The sequence below is a fragment of the Macaca fascicularis genome, chromosome 6 (genome assembly GCF_037993035.2).
Source record: "Macaca fascicularis isolate 582-1 chromosome 6, T2T-MFA8v1.1".
NCBI lineage: Eukaryota > Metazoa > Chordata > Mammalia > Primates > Cercopithecidae > Macaca > Macaca fascicularis.
This window is the reverse complement of record NC_088380.1, coordinates 100,681,075-100,703,068: the sequence shown is the minus strand read 5'-3', so window position 1 is coordinate 100,703,068 and position 21,994 is coordinate 100,681,075. Positions and strand designations below refer to the sequence as shown.

General features: G+C 41.3%; 1 protein-coding gene across 16 annotated transcripts in view; it reads right to left on the bottom strand.

The window, feature by feature from the left end:
- CAST (calpastatin) overlaps positions 1 to 21,994 on the bottom strand; it is a 112,275-nt gene that overhangs the window by 49,505 nt on the left and 40,776 nt on the right. For 12 of the 16 annotated variants that reach the window (XM_005557415.4, XM_073993895.1, XM_045394858.2 and 9 more), the window contains one exon: positions 2,611 to 2,670. In XM_005557415.4, the coding sequence (XP_005557472.3) occupies positions 2,611 to 2,670 (60 nt within the window). Of the gene's footprint in view, positions 1 to 2,610; positions 2,671 to 19,707; positions 19,843 to 21,994 lie in introns of those variants that run through there. The other 4 variants (XM_005557423.5, XM_015451714.4, XM_005557425.5 and 1 more) reach the window with 1 other exon arrangement.

Here is a 21,994-nt window from a genome sequence, read left to right as displayed (position 1 = left end):
TCTAGGTAACAGGCCACGCTTGAAATAAACATTGATCATTGAGCTGAGGCACAAGGGATTAGAATCAGGCAACAGGATGAAAAAGAATCAAAAGAATAAAAAGGAAATCCTATATTTCTGGCTCTCCTTCCTATCACTTTTCTATGGTTTTCATGATCTCTAAATTCAATGAGATTATTTATTTATTTATTTTTGCTCTGTCATCTGGGCTGGAGTGCAGTGGTGCAATCAGAGCTTGCTGCAGCCTTGATCTCCTGGGCTCAAGCCATCCTCCTGCTTCAGCCTCCCGAGTAGCTGAGACTACAGGAGTACACCACCACACCTGGCTAATTTTTTATAGACACGGGATCTTGCTATGTTGGCCAGGCTGGTCCCCAACTCCTGGGCTCAAGCCATCCTCCTGCCTTGACCTCTTAAAATGCTGGGATTATAGGTGTGAGCCACTGAGCCTGGCCTTAATAAGAACTTTTATTTTGTAGATGCTTCTGGAATATTTTTTAAAATTAGGATTTTTTAATTTTAGGCTGCATACAGTGGCTCATGCCTGTAATCCCAGAACTTTGGGAGGCTGAGATGGGAGGACTGCTTGAGGCCAGGAGTTTGAGACCAGCCTGGGTAACATAGCAAGATCATGTCTCTACAGAAAAACAAAAATAATAGCCAGGCATGGTGGTGTGCCCCTATAGTTCCAGCTACTCAGGAGACTGAGGTGGGAGGATCACTTGCACCCAGGAGGTTAAGGTTGCAGCAAGCTGTGATCATGCCACTACACTCCAGGCTGGAAGACAGAGCGAGACCCTGCCTCAAAAGAAAAAAAAATAAAAGATTTTTAATTTTTTAAGATTAAGCTTGACATAATAGAGACAGCTAACATTAATTATAGATTATGTAATGTATATTTTGAAAGCAATTTATAAGTCAATGTAAATTTAAATACTAAATTTTAAAAATGATAATTTTAGATTAAAATTTTAAATGAATGCTAAATGACATTTGTAAGAACTTAGGTGTGGATAGTGTATTTCTAGATATTTGTAATGTTCTCTGAAGATGATTCAAGATGAGGTCATATAATCCTTTGATAGTACTAAGTTATAGTGACACATCACCTGGGATAGGAAACTACAGGGATAGCACAGTAATACGAAAGACAGAATACAAAAGTAGGTTGGTAATTTTAAACAAGGGCAATTTAATAATAATGGAGTTGGGGTAGCTCTTCAAGGTATTAAAGAATATTAATGGCTGGGTGCAGTGGCTCACACCTGTAATCCCAGCACTTTGGGAGGCCGAGGCGGGTGGATCACAAGGTCAGGAGATTGAGACCATCCTGGCTAACACGGTGAAACCCCATCTCTACTAAAAATACAAAAAATTAGCTGAGTGTGGTGGCGGGCACCTGTAGTCCCAGCTACTCAGGAGGCTGAGGCAGGAGAATGGCGTGAACCTGGGAGGCGGAGCTTGCAGTGAGCCGAGATTGTGCCACTGTACTCCAGCCTCGGCAACAGAGTGAGACTCTGTCTCAAGAAAAAAAAAAAAAAGAATATTGGCACACAAACATTAGTGGAGAGAATTTTGAAAATGTTCCCTTTTTAATTCCCTCCCCTGAAATATTCTCAAGAGACAGAGCTTGAGATAGAGTAACTTTAGGGAGAGGGTTTACAAGGCAGCTGCTGCCAGCTCTTCGGAACAAACTGGACAATCCCACTAGAGGAAATTATTTTATTTTTAATTCTGAAATTCAGAAAAATAATTTGAAGAATAAATCCCAAATAGAGCTCAAGAAAGGTTTGTCAATAAAATGGTACCCCACAAGACTCAAATTTCACACACACAAAAAAAACTTGAGAAAGCATCCGAAATAACCAGTATGTTTTTATGTTCATTTAGTATAATCTTTCATTTTTATATTTATTTTTAAATGACCAGAACAGTAAGACCAGTTTAGCAAGAAATTAATAATTTATATTCTCATTTCAATGTAGAGAAATGTACTTAGAGAAATATTTTCAATTAAAAAACTCAATCAATATAGGATCAAAAACAAAAACAAAACTGGCCACGGGCATGGTGGCACATTCCTATAATCCCAGCACTTTGGGAGGCCCAGGTGGAAGGATTGCTTCAGCCCAGGAATTTGAGACCAGCTTGGGCAACACAGTGAGACCCTGTCTCTACAAAATCAAAACAAAACAACAATTAGCTGGGCATGGTGGTGTGCCTCTGTAGCCCCAGCTACTCAAGAGGCCGAGATGGGAGCATCGCTTGAGTCCAGGAGGTTGAGGCTGCAGTGAGCGTAATCACACCACTATACTCCAGCCTGGGTGACAGAGCAAGATCCTGTCTCAAAACAAAGCAAAACAAAACAAAACAACTCTAGGTGACTCCACTTTTCTAGATAATCTAAAACCATGTAGATGATGTGTAAGGTAAATATTGGAAGGAAGGCTGAGTTTTCAAAGACCCCCATAAATTAGGAAGAAAATGTTTACTTCCATAATTAAAACTTCTTAGCATATATAACTCATCGTCAACAATTAGTCTACATTTGTTTTGCTTTGCAGCACAATCAACTTAAATTAGCACTCACTCAATTAGCATTCTTCATACCTTGGTTTCTGTGGGATTCATACTGGAAGACTTGCTGGTCACACCAGAGGAAGCTGATACCTAGAAAGGAAAGAAAGAAAGAGAAAGTTTGATTCTATTTAACCTACAGTCTACATGGTCCTTCAGCTCCTCTTAACCACACTGCCTTGGCCCTTTACCTTGGTTTTACCCAGTTTAGAGCACAAAAATCTAGTAGGAGGTGGTGTCCAGTAGTGAAAGCCTTTGTAACTAGATCAAATAGGTTCAAAATTTGGATCTGCTATTTACTAAACAATCTCGGATAAAATACTTAAATTTTATAATCTCCAGTTTCCCAACTTCAATTTTCTTTAGTAGTTAACAACTACCTTGTAAGTTTATTATAAGAATGACTCCCTGGCACATAATGACTGCTCAGTAAATATTATTATAATTACTGTTTATGTTATTTTCAGGAAAAACATGGACTTTGCAACTAAACAAAATTTTGTTCAAGCCCCAGCTCTGTCAATTATAAGCTCTGTGACTCCTGAGCTTTAGTTTTCCAGGTCCACTTACATATAAAGGCCAGTAACATCTATTTGCAGGGTTGTATTTGAAATAGTGTGGCAAAACGTCTGGCAAATTGTAGGTGCTCATTAAATTGCCAGTGTGTTATTCCTAATACGTAAGATAGAAGGACAAAACTCCCAGAAATAGACTTGGGGGGATGCGAACTGTCCTTTCAGTGTCACGTAAGAAAGAGAAGGTGGAGACAAGGTTGCAGGAGGAATTCTGCTGCGTTATCTGTCTCATCTAGGCTCTTCCTTAGAAGGCAAGAGGTGATGAATAGTAACTATTCAAGAAACACCCTTCCTCGAGATGCTTGCAGTGGTGCAATCGGCCTCTGTGATCCAGTCACCTAAGTACTGGGACGTGCGTGTGGATACTTGTATGGCTTGGAGTACTATTCTAGTACTTAACTTGTATTATACTGGTTAATATTAAACAGATAATTATCATCTTTGCAAACTCCTACCCAGACTCATTTAAACTTCCTTAACATTTAAGCCCGTTAGGTTTTAGAACCCAGGGATTCCATCTGGCATGAGCTGCCTTCTGAAGTAACTGACTGTCAGTAAACAGCTGCTACACTGCCAACACCACCCAGGGAAGCCTATAGGATGAACCTCACTCTGTCTCTGATGCCTGGCCCAAAGCCACTTCAGAGGCTGAGTCACAGGGCAGCATGACCCCATCCCTGCTTCTCCCTCACCTTCCCCCACCCCCAATACACTACCATTGAAGGTGACTGTATGAAACCCACTATAGCCTATGGCCCATGAATAAAATCACCTTCCCCACAAACCTCAGTTAATGTAGAACACGCTGATGCTTGTAGTTAAACTATGATAATTTACAGATAGAAATACAAAGCTTTAGTATACTTATTTTTCAAAAATAATCATATAAACATAACTATTCCTGAGAACCCTTAGGCACCAACCGGACACCCCCTTCAACCAAAATACACACACACACACACACACACACACACAAGCCCCAGTCATTGTAGCAGGGCATGGAAGGGCCCCTCTCACATTCTTTTTGGTGTTGAAAACTGGAAGATGTACCAAGGTAGATTTTCCCTCTATCAAATTAATGGATAAATATATGAATATCTGTATTTTTCCTTGAAAATATTTTTAAAATGTTATGGGGATTAATGTCCCTGTGTTTATATAATTCTATCCTTCCACAATTGGAATTGGTTGTACAAACTTCTATTCAAACTCAAGAAATTCCATTTAGCTGCACTCCATTCCTTTAATGATTCCCCTCAACCATGCAACACCAACACAGAAACCAAACACTCTACATGAAAGTGCTTCTGAAGCTGAAAATCTTTAGGTAGACATAAACTTATTTTCCACACATCCAAATGTATTAAATCATTCCTAAAATCACATTGCCCTGAATTGTCCAGCCTGCCTTGTTACTTTATTAAACAATAAAGTGATCCTCAAATTCCAGAAAGGAGAAAACTTTCAGAGGGCCCCCATGAACAGAAAATCTCTATACAGAATAGCTGAAAATCAGCAATGGCGCAGGGTATAGTGGGAATTCAGCTGAGGGCCTTGGCCCCTGTTGGCAGCACAGATTCCTGCATGAAAGTTTTCTTCCCTCACTAAGGCACTAACCATTTTAAAACTGAAATATGAAAGCTGCTTCATGGGAGCTGGAAGTACGGAATATGCCCTTTCGATTATTAACCCATTCGATTCTGGCTACAGCTTGTTCAATTTTTATTCTCTCTGTAAAGACAAGCAACTTTCAATATTTGTAATCTCTGGTGAAGGACTGAATACACTTTCATGGTATATTCTTCTGCATTGTTTGAATTTCATATCATTGATGTGGATAACGTTTAAAATAAAAATTGTGAAGGGTTAATCCATAGCTCTTCAAAGAGAAAGCACCTTAGTGACAAGGTTTAATACAAGCTTTAATATACAGGCTTTAAACAGATGAGAAAAATGGAATCTCATGTCCAAGATTTTACCAGAGGTCATTGGCTCCCCAAGTGTTTACCCAGAATATAGTCTGTGCCAGGTGCTGTGTCAGGTGCTGGGGACACAGAGGTAAAACCAGTAGGCATGTCCCTGCCCTTAGGAAAGCTATAGCCTAGTCAAAGATGGCATTAGTAAAATAATCACTCCAATAATTACTTGCTACAAAGGAAAGTCACAGGGTTCCATGAGAATATAGATGAGGGAACCATAGCTAGTTCAGGAGTTAGTTGAGACAGGCAGTTCTGAGAACGTGACCAGTTGTGCGGTGACAGGAGGATAAGGAGGGATCGCTCAGGCTGGAAAGGAGCACTCTCTGCACGAGGACCCTCCAAACTGTGTACGCCAGGCCTGGGAGCTTGGCCATCTGACTTCTAACCCAGGGTCCCTCTACTGCAGTGCCTGCCTCTTGGCTGGTCCTCCTAATATCAATGGGCTGCCAATTTTAAAGCACAACCATCAGTGCTCATATACACCAAAATAGCTCTAAAGAATTAACACTGTAAATCAGAGTATAAGGTGCTGCTATCAAAATACTACCCCTCCCAAATGACCCATGTACCTATCTTAATATCCTGAATATTGGTACTCATTTATAAACTTGAATTAAGGCACAAATCAGAGTGACAAGAAGCAGAGAAAAGTTCCTTAATAGAAACCACTCTCCACTTACCCACCTATTCAACAATTGTTATTTAAAAAGCAATGTACAGATGGGTGCAGTCGCTCACACCTGTAATCCCAACACTTTGGGAGGCTGAGATGGGAGGACTGCTTGAGTCCAGAAGTTGGAGACCAGCCTGGGCAATATTGTGAGACTGTGTCTCTACAAAAAAATTAAAAATTAGCTGAGGGTGGTGGCATGTGCCTGTAGTCCCAGCTACTTGGGAGGCTAAGGTGAGAGGCTCACTTAACTGTCTTATGAGATTGGATGGGAGTAGGGAGGGTTTTGAGCTTCCCAGCAGGTCCTGGCAAGTGGGCCAGGATGGAGGGTAAGGGCTTCTGTAGAAGCTGGAGGAGGGGGGACTCCTAGAATGCGGGCTTGTCCATTGTGCCACTACATGTAGCTGATGGAACAATCATTCCCTCAGCTCCTTACTTCTTTGTCTACCACACATTAGAGTCCCTTCACGTCTTCCTGGCCTCCTGCCAGGCACCTCCCACTGGATTACAGGAATCCTCTCTGCCTCCCCTCCAGCCATTCAGCCTCCCCGTGGTCTCTCCCCTTGACCCCAGCTGGCTTGGCTCAGAACTTGCACAGAGTGGGGCATCGGATGCGTCAGAATTCTTTCTCCTCATGCCAGACCTTCCTTCCCTTCTCCACCCCATCACTGGCAGCACTCCCATATCCTCCCACCTGCAACACTACTTGCCCTTCACACCTGAATCTGCCTTTGTTTGTTGAGGGTTACTAAGAACATCATGCTGCGTGCATGTTCCCTCCTCCTCCACTTGACAATCCATTGGCAGTTTCACTTTGAGTCACTGACTGTTCTCTCCTTGTTGGCTGCTGTGGCCTCAGGGGCCCCAGGTTCCCTCCCTATACCTCTGACTTGTTTTCTTCTGGAAGCCTCTTCCACGTGCTCCATTCTTCTCTGTACTCTTTTTTTTTAACTTTCAGGCTGAGGGGTGTACGTGTAAGCTTGTTAAACAGGTAAACCACGTGTCATGGGGGTTTGGTGGACAGATGATTTCATTGCCCAGGAGATAAGCACAGTACCTGATAGGCAGTTTTTTAATCCTTACCCTCCTCCCTCCCTCCAGTGTTCTTTAATATTCAGTCTCTGCCTTTTCTCTGATATTGTTGCTCCCCCTGAATGTTGATTTCTCCCCATGACTTTAAGTATCTCTTATTTGGGGAGCAATTCTTCAAACCTTATCAGCAACTTCACTTTACGACCAGACTGCATTATTTTGCCTTAAAGAGAGGAAGCCAAGAAAGATAGATATAGGCCCAAATTCCCGCTCCAATGCTTATTAGCACAAATTAACTAACTTCTTGGAGCCTCTGTATTTCCTCATCTGTAAAATGGGGGTAAAACCATGAAGCTGCTCTCAGGAAATCACCTGGCCTTGACTCACCCATTAATTTAGTGCAGTTCCAGTCCTTATCACCATTACATCCTTTCTACTGCTACCCTACTCCAGGTCTAATCACCTATCACCCATACCTGGATAGAAACCCCCTTCTAATAGTTTCCATCTAATAGTTGCCATTCGTACCCTTATTTGTCTCTCAATCCTTTCTTTCTATGGCTGACTAATCTTTCTAAAATAAATGTCTGCCATGTTTCCACACTGATGAAATATCAGTAAGTCCAGACAAAGTCTAATGCCTTCTGCCTGATTTTTAGATTCTCCATTATTTGACCTCTCTCACCATGGCTGCACATCGAGTCTCCCCTCTAGCCATGAAGGTGTCCTTACCATTTCACCAGCATCACATCAGGCAGCATAACACACAGGTTAAAAGAGATAGAGTGGATTCTAGTCTCAAGAACATGGTGGAATCCAGCTGACATTTAATGCACATGCAGCCTTGAGCAAGTTGCTTAACCTCTCTGTGCCTCAGTTTCCTCATATGTAAAACTGAAATAGTAACAATTCTTATCTGGTTCAATTGTTTTGATAACTGTTTTATGGATAAGTTAATGCCTGTGAACCAATAACTGCTTGGCAAGTGATAAGTGCTGGGCAAATGGCAGTTATTGTTATCATCATCACCATCATATTCCCTTCCACTTCTGAGCCTTGCAACTTGCCATTCCCCCTGCCTAGAAGCGTCTTCCCTGCCCAAGTCCTATCTTCCCTACCCTTGAAGATTTAGCTCAAGATACACTATTTGCATCTGCTTTAGCTCTTCTTATCTTCTCAACTCTTGTGTTGGTATTTCTCACTTTAACACTGAACCATGTATTCTGAGTTGGAGGGTTACTGAGTTCCTTTCTAAGTGTACATTATGTCTTATCAACGAAGCTATAAATTCATCAAGAGGCAGAGGTCATTTCTACTCCTCACAGTGCCTATACAGTAGCAGAGAGGGGCTCAAAAATCACCGTTGATTCACATTTTTGTTTCCATTTTCCAGCTGTCAATTAAAGTCTAATTTAAACGAGAATAAAATACAGTTTTAATATTTTAAGTTTTTTTTTTTTTAAGCTGGAATCAAGAACATACTTAATAAATCAGAAGACTTAAGTTTCCATCCGGATGGCTGCTAAGTAGCCAGGACTCCATGGGAGGTCAATTAGGCCTGCTGAGCATCTAGTTTCTTATCATGGGAATACCATGCACCCTACAGGGTTATTGTGAGAGTCAAATTAGATACCAAATGTTACAGCAATTTAGGCAAACCACAAAACAAATACAAAACATTTTCTAAATTAAAAAATCTGACAAATCAATAACTAATTTTTAACTTTTACAAATAGCTCTGCTAGATGTACAAGAAAAAAACAAATAATTTGTCCCGAGTCATGATCAGATTCTTATGTAATAACACATCTCAAATATTGAAATAAAGACAATCATGGCTGAAAAAAAATCCTTTCCTCACAACATTTATAAAACAGCCAAATGTGAACTCCATGAGGGCAGAGTCCAGGCCTGTTTGAGTTACCACCCATCCCCATCCCCATCCCCAGAGCCTCAACATAGTAGTTGCTTAACAAGTATCTGAGATAAATGTATGAATTTGTGCATGAATAAACACAAAAGTATTACTTGATGGCACAAAAGCAACATTGTCTGAGTTTTATTATTTGATCATCAGAAATTCTGTTGATAGCACAGGTCAGAAAACTGATTAGAATAACACAATTTAAACATTAGGTCATTTACATTATTATTGTCATCAACTAGGAGTTGTACAAGTTAAAAAAAAAAACACATATACGCAAATTCCTGAGCTGCTTCCTGTAAGACACCTGCAACAAAACAAGGCTACTCATGAGGGGTTTTCTAAGGAAGACATGGACATTCTTTAAACACCTTTTATAGGTCTATTGAATACAGGCTTCCATTTTTCTGTAATGATGGATTATTCACTTCAGGAAATGAATATTCAGACGTCTGTTGTTTGCCATGCTGTCACACCATGACATACATTCTTACAATCCCTTTAATTATGAAGTATAATAATGGCGCTTTTAAAGAGACCTGCAATAGAGTCATCTAACAAGGTACAGTGTTTATGATAACAGAAAGTGTGATTCTGATGAGAGATAAACAATGGATCATCTATGAATGAAGTTCAGCTGTCTCTTTTGGGGAGAATATGGCATTGTGCTAGCAGATCTAGTTACAGTGCCAACTTATATCTCAGAACATAGTATTTGACAAGTTTGATTGTGGTAAGATCTTAGGTACAATACAATGCTACAGGCGGTCAGAAGAGGGAGACTATTTCTGAGGTGCCGGTTTGGAAGATGGTTAGGAAAGGCTTCATAGACAAGGCAGGGACCATTTATTGGATGCTTATTGCAGTGTCATCTACAGGGAGGCGGGGACTTACAGAATCTTCCAAATACCAGGAACTGTGACAGGTGCTCTACGTATCTGACTTCAATATATCTTCATAAAATCTTGATAGGTAAACATTATTATCTGCATTTTATCAATGAGAAAACTAATGCTTAGAAAAGTTAAATAACTTATCTAAGACTACACAGTTAAGAAGGGGCAGAGCCCGAATTTGAACACAGATATGACAACAATGCCTATGAACTTTTTGCTGTAACAAGTTGACTGCCCTCATTTCAAATATTAAAACAAAATATTTTGATTTTACAAAATGTGTAGATAGAGGCTGGATCAGGCAGGCATTCCAAGTGAGCAAAACAGCTTGTGCAAGATTTAGGGGTAGGAAAGTACCAGAGATATTCAGTCTAGAATGCAACCGGTTACATGAAGTTGAATGCAAAAAACTAGAGATTTTGGACTATTAGGGAGAAACTGAAGATAACTATAGCTTGGCAAAGCAGGCTGTACATTCATAAAACATATTACAAGGAAACAGTTTAGTTAAAAATAAAGAGCTCTACTTGTTCTGGGGAGTGGAGAGCACTCTAATGCAACAAGTGGGCAGACCTCAAAATAAACATACAAACGTTCCCTAGCAATTGCGACAATAGTCACAGCTGATCTGTGATCTAAATCCAATCTAAAAGGACACCTAGCCATATTCTCTGAGTGTCTGATTATGAGCTCTGATACCAGACCACCCCAAGAACTTAGAAAAAAATCCACATAAGGCATGAAGTTGAGCTTCCAGTTCTACAAGGCAACTGCTTCATTTTCATTGCTTTCTAAACTCTAGTTTTCCAGTGCTTTTTTATGGGATAATAATTTTGTAAGTAAGGAGAAGAGCAAGCCACACAGCCTAGGTCAGTCACCAAAGAATAGAAAAGCAGATTTTTTTCCTGAAGTTGTATTCCTGTCTCTAGGGGTTCCAGTTGCTTCTTTTGACACATGAAATAATTCCATCTATGTCTAATCTCTGGCTGCCCAAGATAAAGCAAAACAGGGGAGTCAGGTCCAGAAAATGCAGCCTACTTTCTGCTTCTTGTCCCTCCCCTAGAGAAGGTTTGACAGGTGAGGATTTACATAAGCCTGTGAATCAAGCAATTTCTGTTAACAGGCACTACAGGAGCCATGAGGAAGACTGTACTTGACTAGCCATGTGACTTGGAGCTCTTAACCTTTCTTGCACTCCTTTTCTTTATTTGTAAAATCTGTTGGCCTTGAGAATCCTTTAGTTCTGCAATTCTAATATTATATGCTATTCTTTAGTGAAGGGCATTAAATAATGTGCTTAAGGACAGATGTTCAGTTGGGAAACACAGGGTTTAAGAGCATGGGCTCTGGAGTCCCATAGACCTGAGACCTAATTCTGGTTGCACAACTACAGGCAGGCTGCTTAATCCTTCTAAAATGTGACATTTTTAGATTCATTTAATGGCTATAAAAAAATGATAACAACTTCGTAAGATAGCAGTGAGGATTAAATGAAGGTATGTGTATAGGTGCATGGTTTGGTGCCTGGCACATGGTACATCAACAGACAGCAGTGATTTTTATTATTTTATGAATGCCAACAGCTTCGAAAGAATCTTTGCTTGGACTCAGAATGACAGAGTAATTCTGAATTCTGTGCTGACCACTGTGTGTGTGTGTGTGTGTGTGTGTGTGTGTGTGTGTGTGTGTGTGTGTGTTTTGAACAGAATCTTGCTCTGTTATCCAGCTGGAGTGCAGTGGCATGATCTCGGCTCACTGCAACCTCCACCACCTGGGTTCACGCAATTCTCCTGTCTCAGCCTCCCGAGTAGCTGGGACTACAGGTGCACCCCACCACACCCAGCTAATTTTTGTATTTTTAGTAGAGATGGGGTTTTATCATATTGGTCAGGCTGGTCTCAAACTCCCGACCTCAGGTGATCCACCTGCCTCAGCCTCCCAAAGTGCTGGGATTTACAGGTGTGAGCCACCATGCCCAGCCTGAGCACTAGTTTGAGAAGTTACACATATCATATTAATCTTGCTTATCTTCCTCAAAAAAAAGAACCTGCACAACATTATTTTACATTGTGGCATTTTCTTTGGATTCAAATGCATGGTTGGTTTAGGTCCATGTTCCAGTCAAATAAAGAGGAATCTTGGCAGCAAGAGCACATACTTGTAACAACCCTGACAGATTAAGAGCTTATCTAAAGCATATATGGTTATTGATGATATGATTATGGTATAAGAACGAGAAATTCTGGCCAGGCACGGTGGCTTACACCTGTAATCCCAGCACTCTGGGAGGCCGAGGCGGGTGGGTGGATCATCAGGTCAGGAGATGGTGACCTTCCTGGCTAACACAGTGAAACCCCGTCTCTACTAAAAATACAAAATGCACCTGTAGTCCCAGTTACTCGGGAGGCTGAGGCAGGAGAACCACTTGAACCCAGGAGGCAGAGGTTGCAGTGAGTCAAGATCGCGCCACTGCACTCCAGCTGGGTGACAGAGTGAGACTCCTTCTCAAAAAAAAAAAAAAGAATGAGAAATTCTGAGCTCTGCTGAACAATTATCCCAGAAGCCTTTCTACTTCCTTCCATAGGATATTCATTCCTTAGGTGTAAACCAAACAGAGAGCAGTTTTTGTAGTGGCTCTGTGAAAGGACCACCATTTTCTACAGTCTATTGTTGTACATTAGTGCTTTACTCCTGGTGACAATCTCTGTCTCTTCACACTTACATTTGGTTAAAAGAAAGGATCGCATAAGATATTAGGATAAATTTGCAAAATGACTCTTCAAAATTACGTTCCAGCCAGCTTAAAATAAGATTTTTGATGCTAATATTGCTATCCCAGGTTACTGAAGAACCTAAATGTTCCCTAAAAAGACTGGGACAAAAGCATACCTGCTTGTCCTGAAGCACCTCAAGAATACTTGTCCTCTTTAGTCTTATGTCCCTAAACCCCAGGAACACTGATACTTGTGACTTTCTGTTTCTCTGTAGCCCGCGTCCTTTCTTGCACCACAAGGAAATAGTAATATGTTGTAGACATTATCAATCCCAATATTGCTATCATTTTATAGGCAGATATTCTGGAACTAATATTAGGGGAACCCCTAATGTTGCACACATTATACACCCAGTATACAGCCCGGCTGCTAGGGTATTTTTAAAAACAGGATGCCATTTTCAAAGGGTCAAGTAATTAAATATTCAGAAAATAATATATGTCTATTTCTGTAGATCAGGAGTCTAAAAAGCAAATGAAAACATGTATAGGGTGATGTGAATACTATCAGACCATTATGAAGATCAGGCCAGTATGAATATCATAAGGCCAGTATGACGATAAGATAAGCATGTGACAAGCTAGTACATGTACTCCCCAACTTAAAGGCTTTCAAACATTTTAAACACGTAGTTCAGGTCTAACAAAATTAGTCTGTGTTCTAATAAAAGAACCCCCTTTTGTTCCAGACATGAAAATACTGAATAAAATTTAACATAAAAAATAAAATACATAGGTAAGCTTTAAAGAAGAGAAATTCCCAAGTAACCTAAAGGGGAGGGAACTCGAAGTCCTCTGGTGAGCAAGGCTGAGAGAGAATGACTCACGGGGATATCAGAAACAGATATAACAGCTGGGAACTAGGAATTGAATTCTCTAAATGAGAAAGGAATCCTGGCTACAGGCCCTGTGTTGAGTTACTAGCTTAAAGCCAGGAGCTACTCAGAACTGATCATCCACAAACATAAGCCTTGACAACTGCCCACCTGTCCAGAACAATAGCAAGGAAGTTTTCTTTCTGGCTGGAGCCATGAGTGTAAAAATGTACAACGCCTGAGAAAAATAAATTTCAAACCTGTGACATTGGGCACTCAAGGACCAAATTTATTCCTGTAGAGTAGAAGCACCAAGCCAAGATATTAATGCCGTTGAAATCTGAATGACCGCAGGCAGCAACATACTAAAAACCACTTGGTAGAGGCAGATCTACAACATAGGAGAAAAAGGACCCTCATGGAAAACAGTCTTCATTGAAGATGAATTTCAAGTCACATTTTTAAAACCTAATCAGGAAGTAAAATAGCATGCGAGAGAGTCAGTGTTACAAATATGGGAGAAATTTTACTTCAAGAATTAAAGACAGGCTGGGTGCAGCGGTTCACACCTGTAATCCCAGAACTTGTCTATCCTCTTTTGCACCTTGGGTTGAGTAGTGAAGAAAGAAACAGAGGTGAAGAAGGAGGCCGAGGCAGGTGAATCAGTTGAGCCCAGGAATTCAAGACCAGCCTGGGAAACATGATAAAACCTGGTCTCTACCAAAAATACAAAAATGAGCCAGGCATGGTGGCTCTCACCTGTGGTCCTAGCTACTTGGGAGGCTGAGAGGTAGGAAGATCACCTGATCCCAGGAGATCAAGGCTTCAGTGAGCTGTGATCATGCCACTGCACTCCAGCCTGAGTGACAGGCCAAGATCCTGTCTCAAAGAAAAAAATAACTAAAACAATAGAAAAATGTGAAGGAGACTTTTAACAAATTTAAAAAATAAAAGACACAAAAAAAATAAAAAACCCAAATCAAAAATAGGTGAAAATACAAACTACACGTAACTGCATAGAAACTTAAGTGACTGGAAGATAGATCTGAGGCCTTTACTCAGAATATAGCACAGAAAAATAAAGAGATGGGACATATGAAAGATAAGAATCCTGAGAAACAAAAATGCTGGTTACCAGTTTCAGTTCCCTGATGCAGACTCAGCTCTCTAAACCTGACATATCTTTTAAAATAAAACACTATAAAATGATGCATGTCTACAAGCAGGAGGCACTGTTTTAAACATATTGTTAGCATGAGAATACTTACATTCAGGGACTCTGATGATTATTAGCCATAGTAATGGAGTCCTGTAAAAGGGTTTCATTTTCCCTACTGGATACAAACAGAATTTTCTACATTCACAATAAGGAAAAAGCATACGTAACTGAAAAATGTGTAAGTGATTCTATTCCCTGCTACCTTCCCTGGCCACTCTGTTAGTGTAGTTAATAAGGAAACAGTATGTGCAGGAGGCTGAGCTCCCGATTTCTTGGTGGGAACAGCACTCACAGCTCACAGTTTCCCCAACAACTCTATCCTAGGCAACTCTGGAGGCCCTGAGGTGTGGCCTCGGTCTTTGACTCTTAAGTCACTTGTGTGGGGAACCTCAGCCCATTACAGAGTTCAGGGAGTATGCTTGCATACTGAGCGCTTCAATCTGTTATGGCAACTTTGATTGAAATGTGAGTGGTCTATGACCTTGCTCAGGCTCCAAACGTGGACCATGAACATCAGTTGGTTTAGTTCATGAAAGACCTTCTCTGTGAAGATTTATTGGATCATGAGGTCAAGAGATCGAGACCATCCTGACCAACATGGTGAAATCCCGTCTCTGCTAAAAACACAATATTTAGCCAGAAGTGGTGGTGCGTGCCTGCAGTCCTGGCTATTCAGGAAGCTCAGGCAGGAGAATTGCTTGAACCCAGGAGGTGGAGGCTGCAGTGAGCCGAGATTGTGCCACTGCACTCCAGCCCAGGTGACACAGTGAGACTGTCTCAAAAAAAAAAAAAAAAAAAAGAAGTTAACCAAAGTTAACACACTCAATAAAAGCAGACTCAAAATCCTTTTTTCTAACATATAACATATCTTCCCCAAATAAAGTTAAATGTTAGTTTTTTTTAAAAAAAACAGAGTGTTGTAAAGGCATCTGTAGGAAAACGAATGGCAACAAAACAGACTAAACAACAACTTTGAAACCAAGGTGTGCTAACCATTCCTGTGAGAGGAACCAGGGAAAATGACAAAAGATGAGTAAACTGTGTGTGAAGTTTTTCTCCTCTAGCTAAGGAGATGTATTTACCAGGCGGCAGCTGCCAAATAGAAAATTGGAAACTAGATTGAGAAAAATGAGTCATTAGAAAGAATTCAGGGGCAGGTTATTCTGATTGTTGATGAACCTGTCTTTGTACTTTTGCACCTCGGGGTGAGTGGTGAAGAAAGAGACAGAAATATGAGCAGCAGAAACGCATAACCCTCAGAGCTTGCCTGGAGGACTGACAACACACACCCAATCAGTTGTGGCAGCTCCAGTTAAACTGTGTAGAGCCCCAGGACAAAATGAAAATCGCAGGTGTTACTGACACCTGATGGAAATCCAGTCTGTTTACAAGGGAAGAGTAGCAAAAACATCTCATCAGAATGTCCTAGAATTAACCAGAACTCTCAATCCCACAAAAAAGCACATGCAAAGGTGTGCAACAGAAATGGGAGTGTCTCAGGGGAAAGCACAGGAAGAAGAGACTGACTGGGAGCTGGAAGTATTTCACACTTACGAGCAGTCCTGCCTTAACTGACTGTGCCCCACCAGAATAACATCTCAGTCACTAGGATCTGCAGCTGTTGGCATTTTCTGCTTTAGCCTTGCCTCCTGGTTGCAGGTTTCCTTTAAGGAAATCATATTTCTACTGTATATTCCCAGAAAAACAGGCTCCCAAACAACCTCAACCCTCTTCCTTTAACCTTTCACTCCGCTTTTACAGCATCGTGATAGCAGGGCCATTTAACACTTTTCACATTGCCCTTTATATTTGTTATGTGTGCCATACCTCTGTATGCCTAGCATCATGTACAGCTGATTGCAGAAACTCCAGAAAAAAAAAAAAGAAAGAAAGAAAAAAGGGTTCCTTGCTCATATTTTTTTTTGATTATCCACTCTATAATTTTTAGACAAAGCACAAATAGATATTAAACTTCAAACACTCTACTTGTAGATCCTAGAGAATAAAAATGAGTATTATTTTATCATTTCTACATAACCAGGAATAATCTATATTAATGTAACAGCATCTTAGGGCTCTATTCATATTAAGATAAAACTAATCTTTTTTTCAATCCAATAAATATGGAGCAATTACTATGTGGAAGACACGAAGTAGATGTTATAGGGGAGTCTGTCTTTAAGGGGCTCATGGTATAGTAAAAGTTTGCATTCTGAGAGAGGAAATCACTGTAGCAAAATGAGAATTTAGTGTGTGATAACTTTTCATGCACTGAAGCTCATTCTTTGAAAAGTGTTCATGGCAAGCTGTTCAATATGTCCTGAAAAACAATACAGAGTGGTAGTTCTTGTTTTCTTAATCTGTAAAATGAGCATAATAGGAGCATCTACCTCATAGTTACATTATCATCACAGCACATAAGGGCTCCGTATGTGCTTAGAATATAGTGTTTTCAGTAAACGTAGCTGTTACTATTAATGTGTTACAGCCACATTAGAACTATTAATACAAATATTAATATTAGAGCTATTAATACTCTTTTCTAATACAGATTATACTAATCTATTCTTTTACTAGAACCTATTACAGTCGCCTTTTAATAATCTATTATTATTGCTTAGGGTAGACAATAGAGTACTATAGCACATGGGTCCAACAATATCACCTTGCTAATAGTATGATTACACACAGTTTCTGCCCACATCGCAATGTTCAAATAAACAGATTTACTCAGAAGCCATCAAGTCTTAGGAGATGTAAAGTGGCCTTAAAAATTGGAAATCATGTGACTGGGTAATTATTTTTATGGTTTTCCATCAAAATGGTATGGCTCAATTCTTTTCTTTCTTTTCTTTTCTTTTTTTTTTTTTTTTGACACAGGGTCTCATCGCTGTTTCAGGCTGGAGTGCAGCAGCACAATCACAGCTCACTATAATTTCAACCTCCCAGGCTCAATTGATCCTCCCACCTTAGCCTTCCAAGTAGCTGGGGCCACATAGGTGCATGCCACCATGCCTGTCTAATTTTTAAATTTTTTGTAGAGACAGGGTCTTGTTATGTTGCTCAGGCTGGTCTCAAACTCCTGGCCTCAAGTGATCCTCCCTCCTCGGCCTTCCAAAGTGCTGGGATTACAGGCATTAGCCACCATGCCTAGCCATTTTTAATATCTTTTACCCAATTAAAAAAAATTGGAGGTAGTACCCAACCAATTTAAATGCATGAAAGTGCTTTCGGTCACACTCTGACATTCAGTGGGAGCAAAGAGCTCTATCTAATTCAGAATTGTCACCCAAAATGCCAACAGTATGCTTTTTGAGAAACATTAAGATGACATTTTTAAGTCAAGAGCATCCACAGAGAAAAAATAAAATGCAATGTTTGTGAAAACCTCCTGTAATTTTCTAGTATGCAGATTGCTAATTCAATGTATCAGAAACACTACGCAGTATGTTCTTATGAGGTTAGACACACCTGTGCTAAAACAGATATCTCAGATTCGTATGATCTCCAAATTGAGGGAATTATAAAGTATAATGAAAGAGGAGATACAAAGATATATATGAACAAAGGAGAACATGGGTTGGGTTATGGAGTTTTTATTTGAATAGGACTGATTAAGATAGTTCATATTTTGAGAAAAAGTAACATGTTTCCACCTAAGAAGCAGTGATCACTTAAAGTCAACTGTGATTATAAACAATGAATAAAAACATAAATACTCAGCTGATTTTAAGAAGTTATCCAAATGAAAAGAAAATGTTTTCTTTTTCTTTTTGGTTTCACTCTTTCAAACTGTTATTTTACGTACTATCTTTTATGTTTTCATTGCAGGAGAGATGTTATACTCAGTCAATTCTACCAGAGAATAATCAAGGAACCAAAACTCCCCACTAATTCTATATAATCAACTATTCTCATGCACTGGGACTCTTCTTTCAAAGCATCTGAACTGAACCACAGCCAATATGTATACTTGAATGTGCTACTTCATAAACACTGTTTCACAGTCTACAAAGCATGCTGATTTGTAATAGACACCAGGAGTCCTTGCTACACACACACGGGATCCCTAGTCAGCCCCATTGCTATAGGTGGCTTATTCCTTCTCCATCAGTCTACAGATGTGGCCCTTCCTTGTTCAGCAAGATTTTGCTAAATTTCACTACTTCATTTTAATCCTATGCTGCCTCCTAGAACCCAAGCAGCACACCCTCCCCACCATATTCCCAGCAACTCGATATTCCTTTTAGATACTGAAAAACCAGTGCGCAAAAGTCGAATTCATTAATCAGAAAGAAGCAATCTATATTAATATAAACTCTATTACTGATTAGGAAATAGACTTTCCCCTTTTGAACAGTAGATGCCACTCCTTGTTGAGCTTCCCTGCAATGCAGAGGTTTTTACCTCTGAAAAACATGTGAAACAGCAGGAACTTTCCAGAGCTGCTGATTAAGCATTTCTGTCATTCTGATGCATAGGTGGTTTCCTAGAAAATTAAAGAGGCCCCAAAGTCCCGATCCTTAGGAAAGCTGCCTAAACTCTCTGCCTCGTTTTCTGAAGCTGTACAATGGGAATAAAGAACTTGCCCCGTTTGTGTGTGCGTGGAGAATGCCGGGTCCCTAACCATACAGAAGAGATAGTTAAATCTCTGTGAAAACACTTCGTATTCTTAAAACATAGACACAAAGTAACCCTCAGTGATGTTATACTACAACAGTCTCAGGTTGTGTAAAGGAAATGGAACCAAAACAGGTTACAACACTTGCCACGCCACACCCAGCATGTATCAGGTACGCAGAAAGGTCAGAGTGAGCTCACGCTCTAAAACGGAGGTCATCACAGGGTGGCGGCAGGGCTGGGGAGGAGGAGGGCTATCTCCAACCCTAGAGATAAAGGTGCCAAACCAAATTGACATAGCTACTGCTTTCCTTCTTTCGGCACTTGTCCCAGGCCACACAAATCCCGTTTTGTAACCCTACGCGTCCGGTCACCAGATACATTCCCGGAGGAAGGGGCAGTAACAGTGTTACCGACAGAGAGGAGGAGCCGCCAAGAAACACAGTTAAACTCCGAACGCACAGTATTGCCTGGGTCGCGATAGTAGGAAGAGCGCATGTCCAGAGCCTGGGGAGTCCGCGGCAGGGTCCAGGCCCCAGACACGCAGGGCCGGACGCTGGGGGACACAAACCGCTCGACCCGGGAGTACGCGCGGCCTGGAGCAAAGCGGCGGAAGACAGTACTCACTCTGCGTGGACTCAAGACCCTGGAAACCTCGGCTTGGTTTTCAAGAGGTCTGCATTCCTGGCTGGGCTCGGCTCCCGCGGTTTCTGCTTGGAGCCCCAGCCCAGCTCTCTGAGTGAGACCGCGCGGGGCGGTCCCGGGAAGGCGACGCAGGATGCTCCCCGCCCCCCCTGCCCGGCGGCCCCGCCCCAGGAGCCCGGGATGCGTGGGGAGGGAGGTACCGTTCTGTGGACTCGTCATGCGCCTGGCATCTGGGGACTGGCTCACTCAATAACGCAGCCTGTGATGCGGACCACGTGCTGTGTGGGCTGCGCACCGCCGGCTGATGACAGGTTACCGCTCCCTCGGCTGTCACCCTGTGACTACCAGAATAAGGGAACGATGGTGGGTGCACTTCGCAAATACGCTCCCCCGAAGACCTCTTTTGAAACTATAAAGTGGATTAATAATGACTACAACCAGGGATTTGCAAATGTAGTTAAAACTGTGTAATGGATTTCTTTAAAGAGTAGTTTAACAGTGCGAATTCTACCGGATTACTTTATATTATATTACAAACTTCAAAATTAATAACAATAGATTTGAAGCCATTGAATACAATATTAATTCATGAGTCTATACTGATGTAAATAAATGAATGAATAAATAAATAGAGGAGTTAAGCCACTCTTTCATATAGAAGGTCAACTAATAAATATTGAATGAATGATAGAGTCGGAGAAAATAATTATAAAAATTTAAAAAATAAATGAAAAGCCGTACACCAACCACATTATAGGCTCTGAACCCTAAACTTGGGGTGTGAGTGAAGGAGATGGTGGTGGTCACTGTTTGAGGAACAGAGACCTCAGGACAGGCTGGACAGTGCTGTGTTGAGTCATGACAAGTGATGGCCAGTGGCATGAAAAAGGTGAACTCATCCACACAGCTTTGTACCCCACCAGGCAGCCAAGGCAAGTAGGGCCCTCTGATGTCCCCTTCAGGGTACTCCTCACAGCCACCTTATTTTTTTTCTTTTATTTCTGTCAAAAATGTAGTGAAATAACAGCCCTTCCAACTTTAAGATTCTAACATTTCCAGAGCAGAACACCCCATCCTTATAATTTTTTTTTTTTTTTTGAGATGGGAGTCTTGCTCTGTGGCCCAGACTGGAGTGCAGTCACGTGATCTCAGCTCACTGCAAACTCCGTCTCCTGGGTTCAAGCAATACTTCTGCCTCAGCCTCCTGAGTAGCTGGGATTACAGAGGCGCACCACCACACCTGGCTAATTTTTGTATTTTTAGTAGAGACAGGGTTTCACCATGTTGGCCAGGCTGGTCTCGAACTCCTGACCTGAAGTGATCTGCCCACCTCAGCCTCCCAAAGTGCTGGGATTACAGGCATGAGCCACCACGCCCGGACTTAGAATTCTTCTTGATGGAAGTATAGCTTATATATCCCTTTTTGTTGTTGTTGTTGATCATTAGTATTGTTATTCCTTTTTAAAAATAAACTAAAACTCAGCTCATCTAGGTTTCACTGACATTAATTTCTCCTGTGACAAAAACAGCACAGGGTGACTAATTTGGGCCACACCCCATAGGGATGGGCCCTGGGCCCCACAGCTTTCAGAGTTAGGCAGCTCAATGATGCCTATCTCTGAATGTATTTCTGTGCTCCTGAAGAGTACAGATGAGTAATCACATGGTTATAAAACAAATTTTCTGGCAGGGCATGGTAGCTCACTCCTGTAATCCCAGCACTTTGGGAGGTCGAGGCGGGTGGATCAACTGAGCTCAGGAGTTCGAGACCAGCCTGGGCAACATGGTGAAACCCTGTCTCTACTAAAAATACTAAAATTAGCTGTGTGTGATGGTGTGTGCCTGTAATTCCAGCTACTCGGGTGGCTTCAGGCAGGATTATCGCTTGAACCCAGAAGGTGGAGGTTGCAGTGAGCTGAGATCACACCACTGCACTCCTCCCTGGGCAACAGTGAGACCCTGTCTCAAAAGAAAGAAAGAAAGAAAGAAAGAAAGAAATTCGGAACATTCTTCCGCTGTAAGTCAGGTGGCAAGGGGCTCCTTTCCTTAGAGTGAAGGGAAACAATGTTGTTCCACTGCTGTGCTGTGGCCATCACAATCCCTGAGGGTGTCCTTCCTGCCAGTGTGGTTCTCAAATCATCTGCATCTGAAACTCCTGGGAATGCCTATTAAATATATGAAATCCTGGGCTCTTCCCCACCCTGGTGAATCAGAATTTCTTGGCTTGGAACCTGAGAATCTGCATTTTAACCAGATTCTCCAATTGATG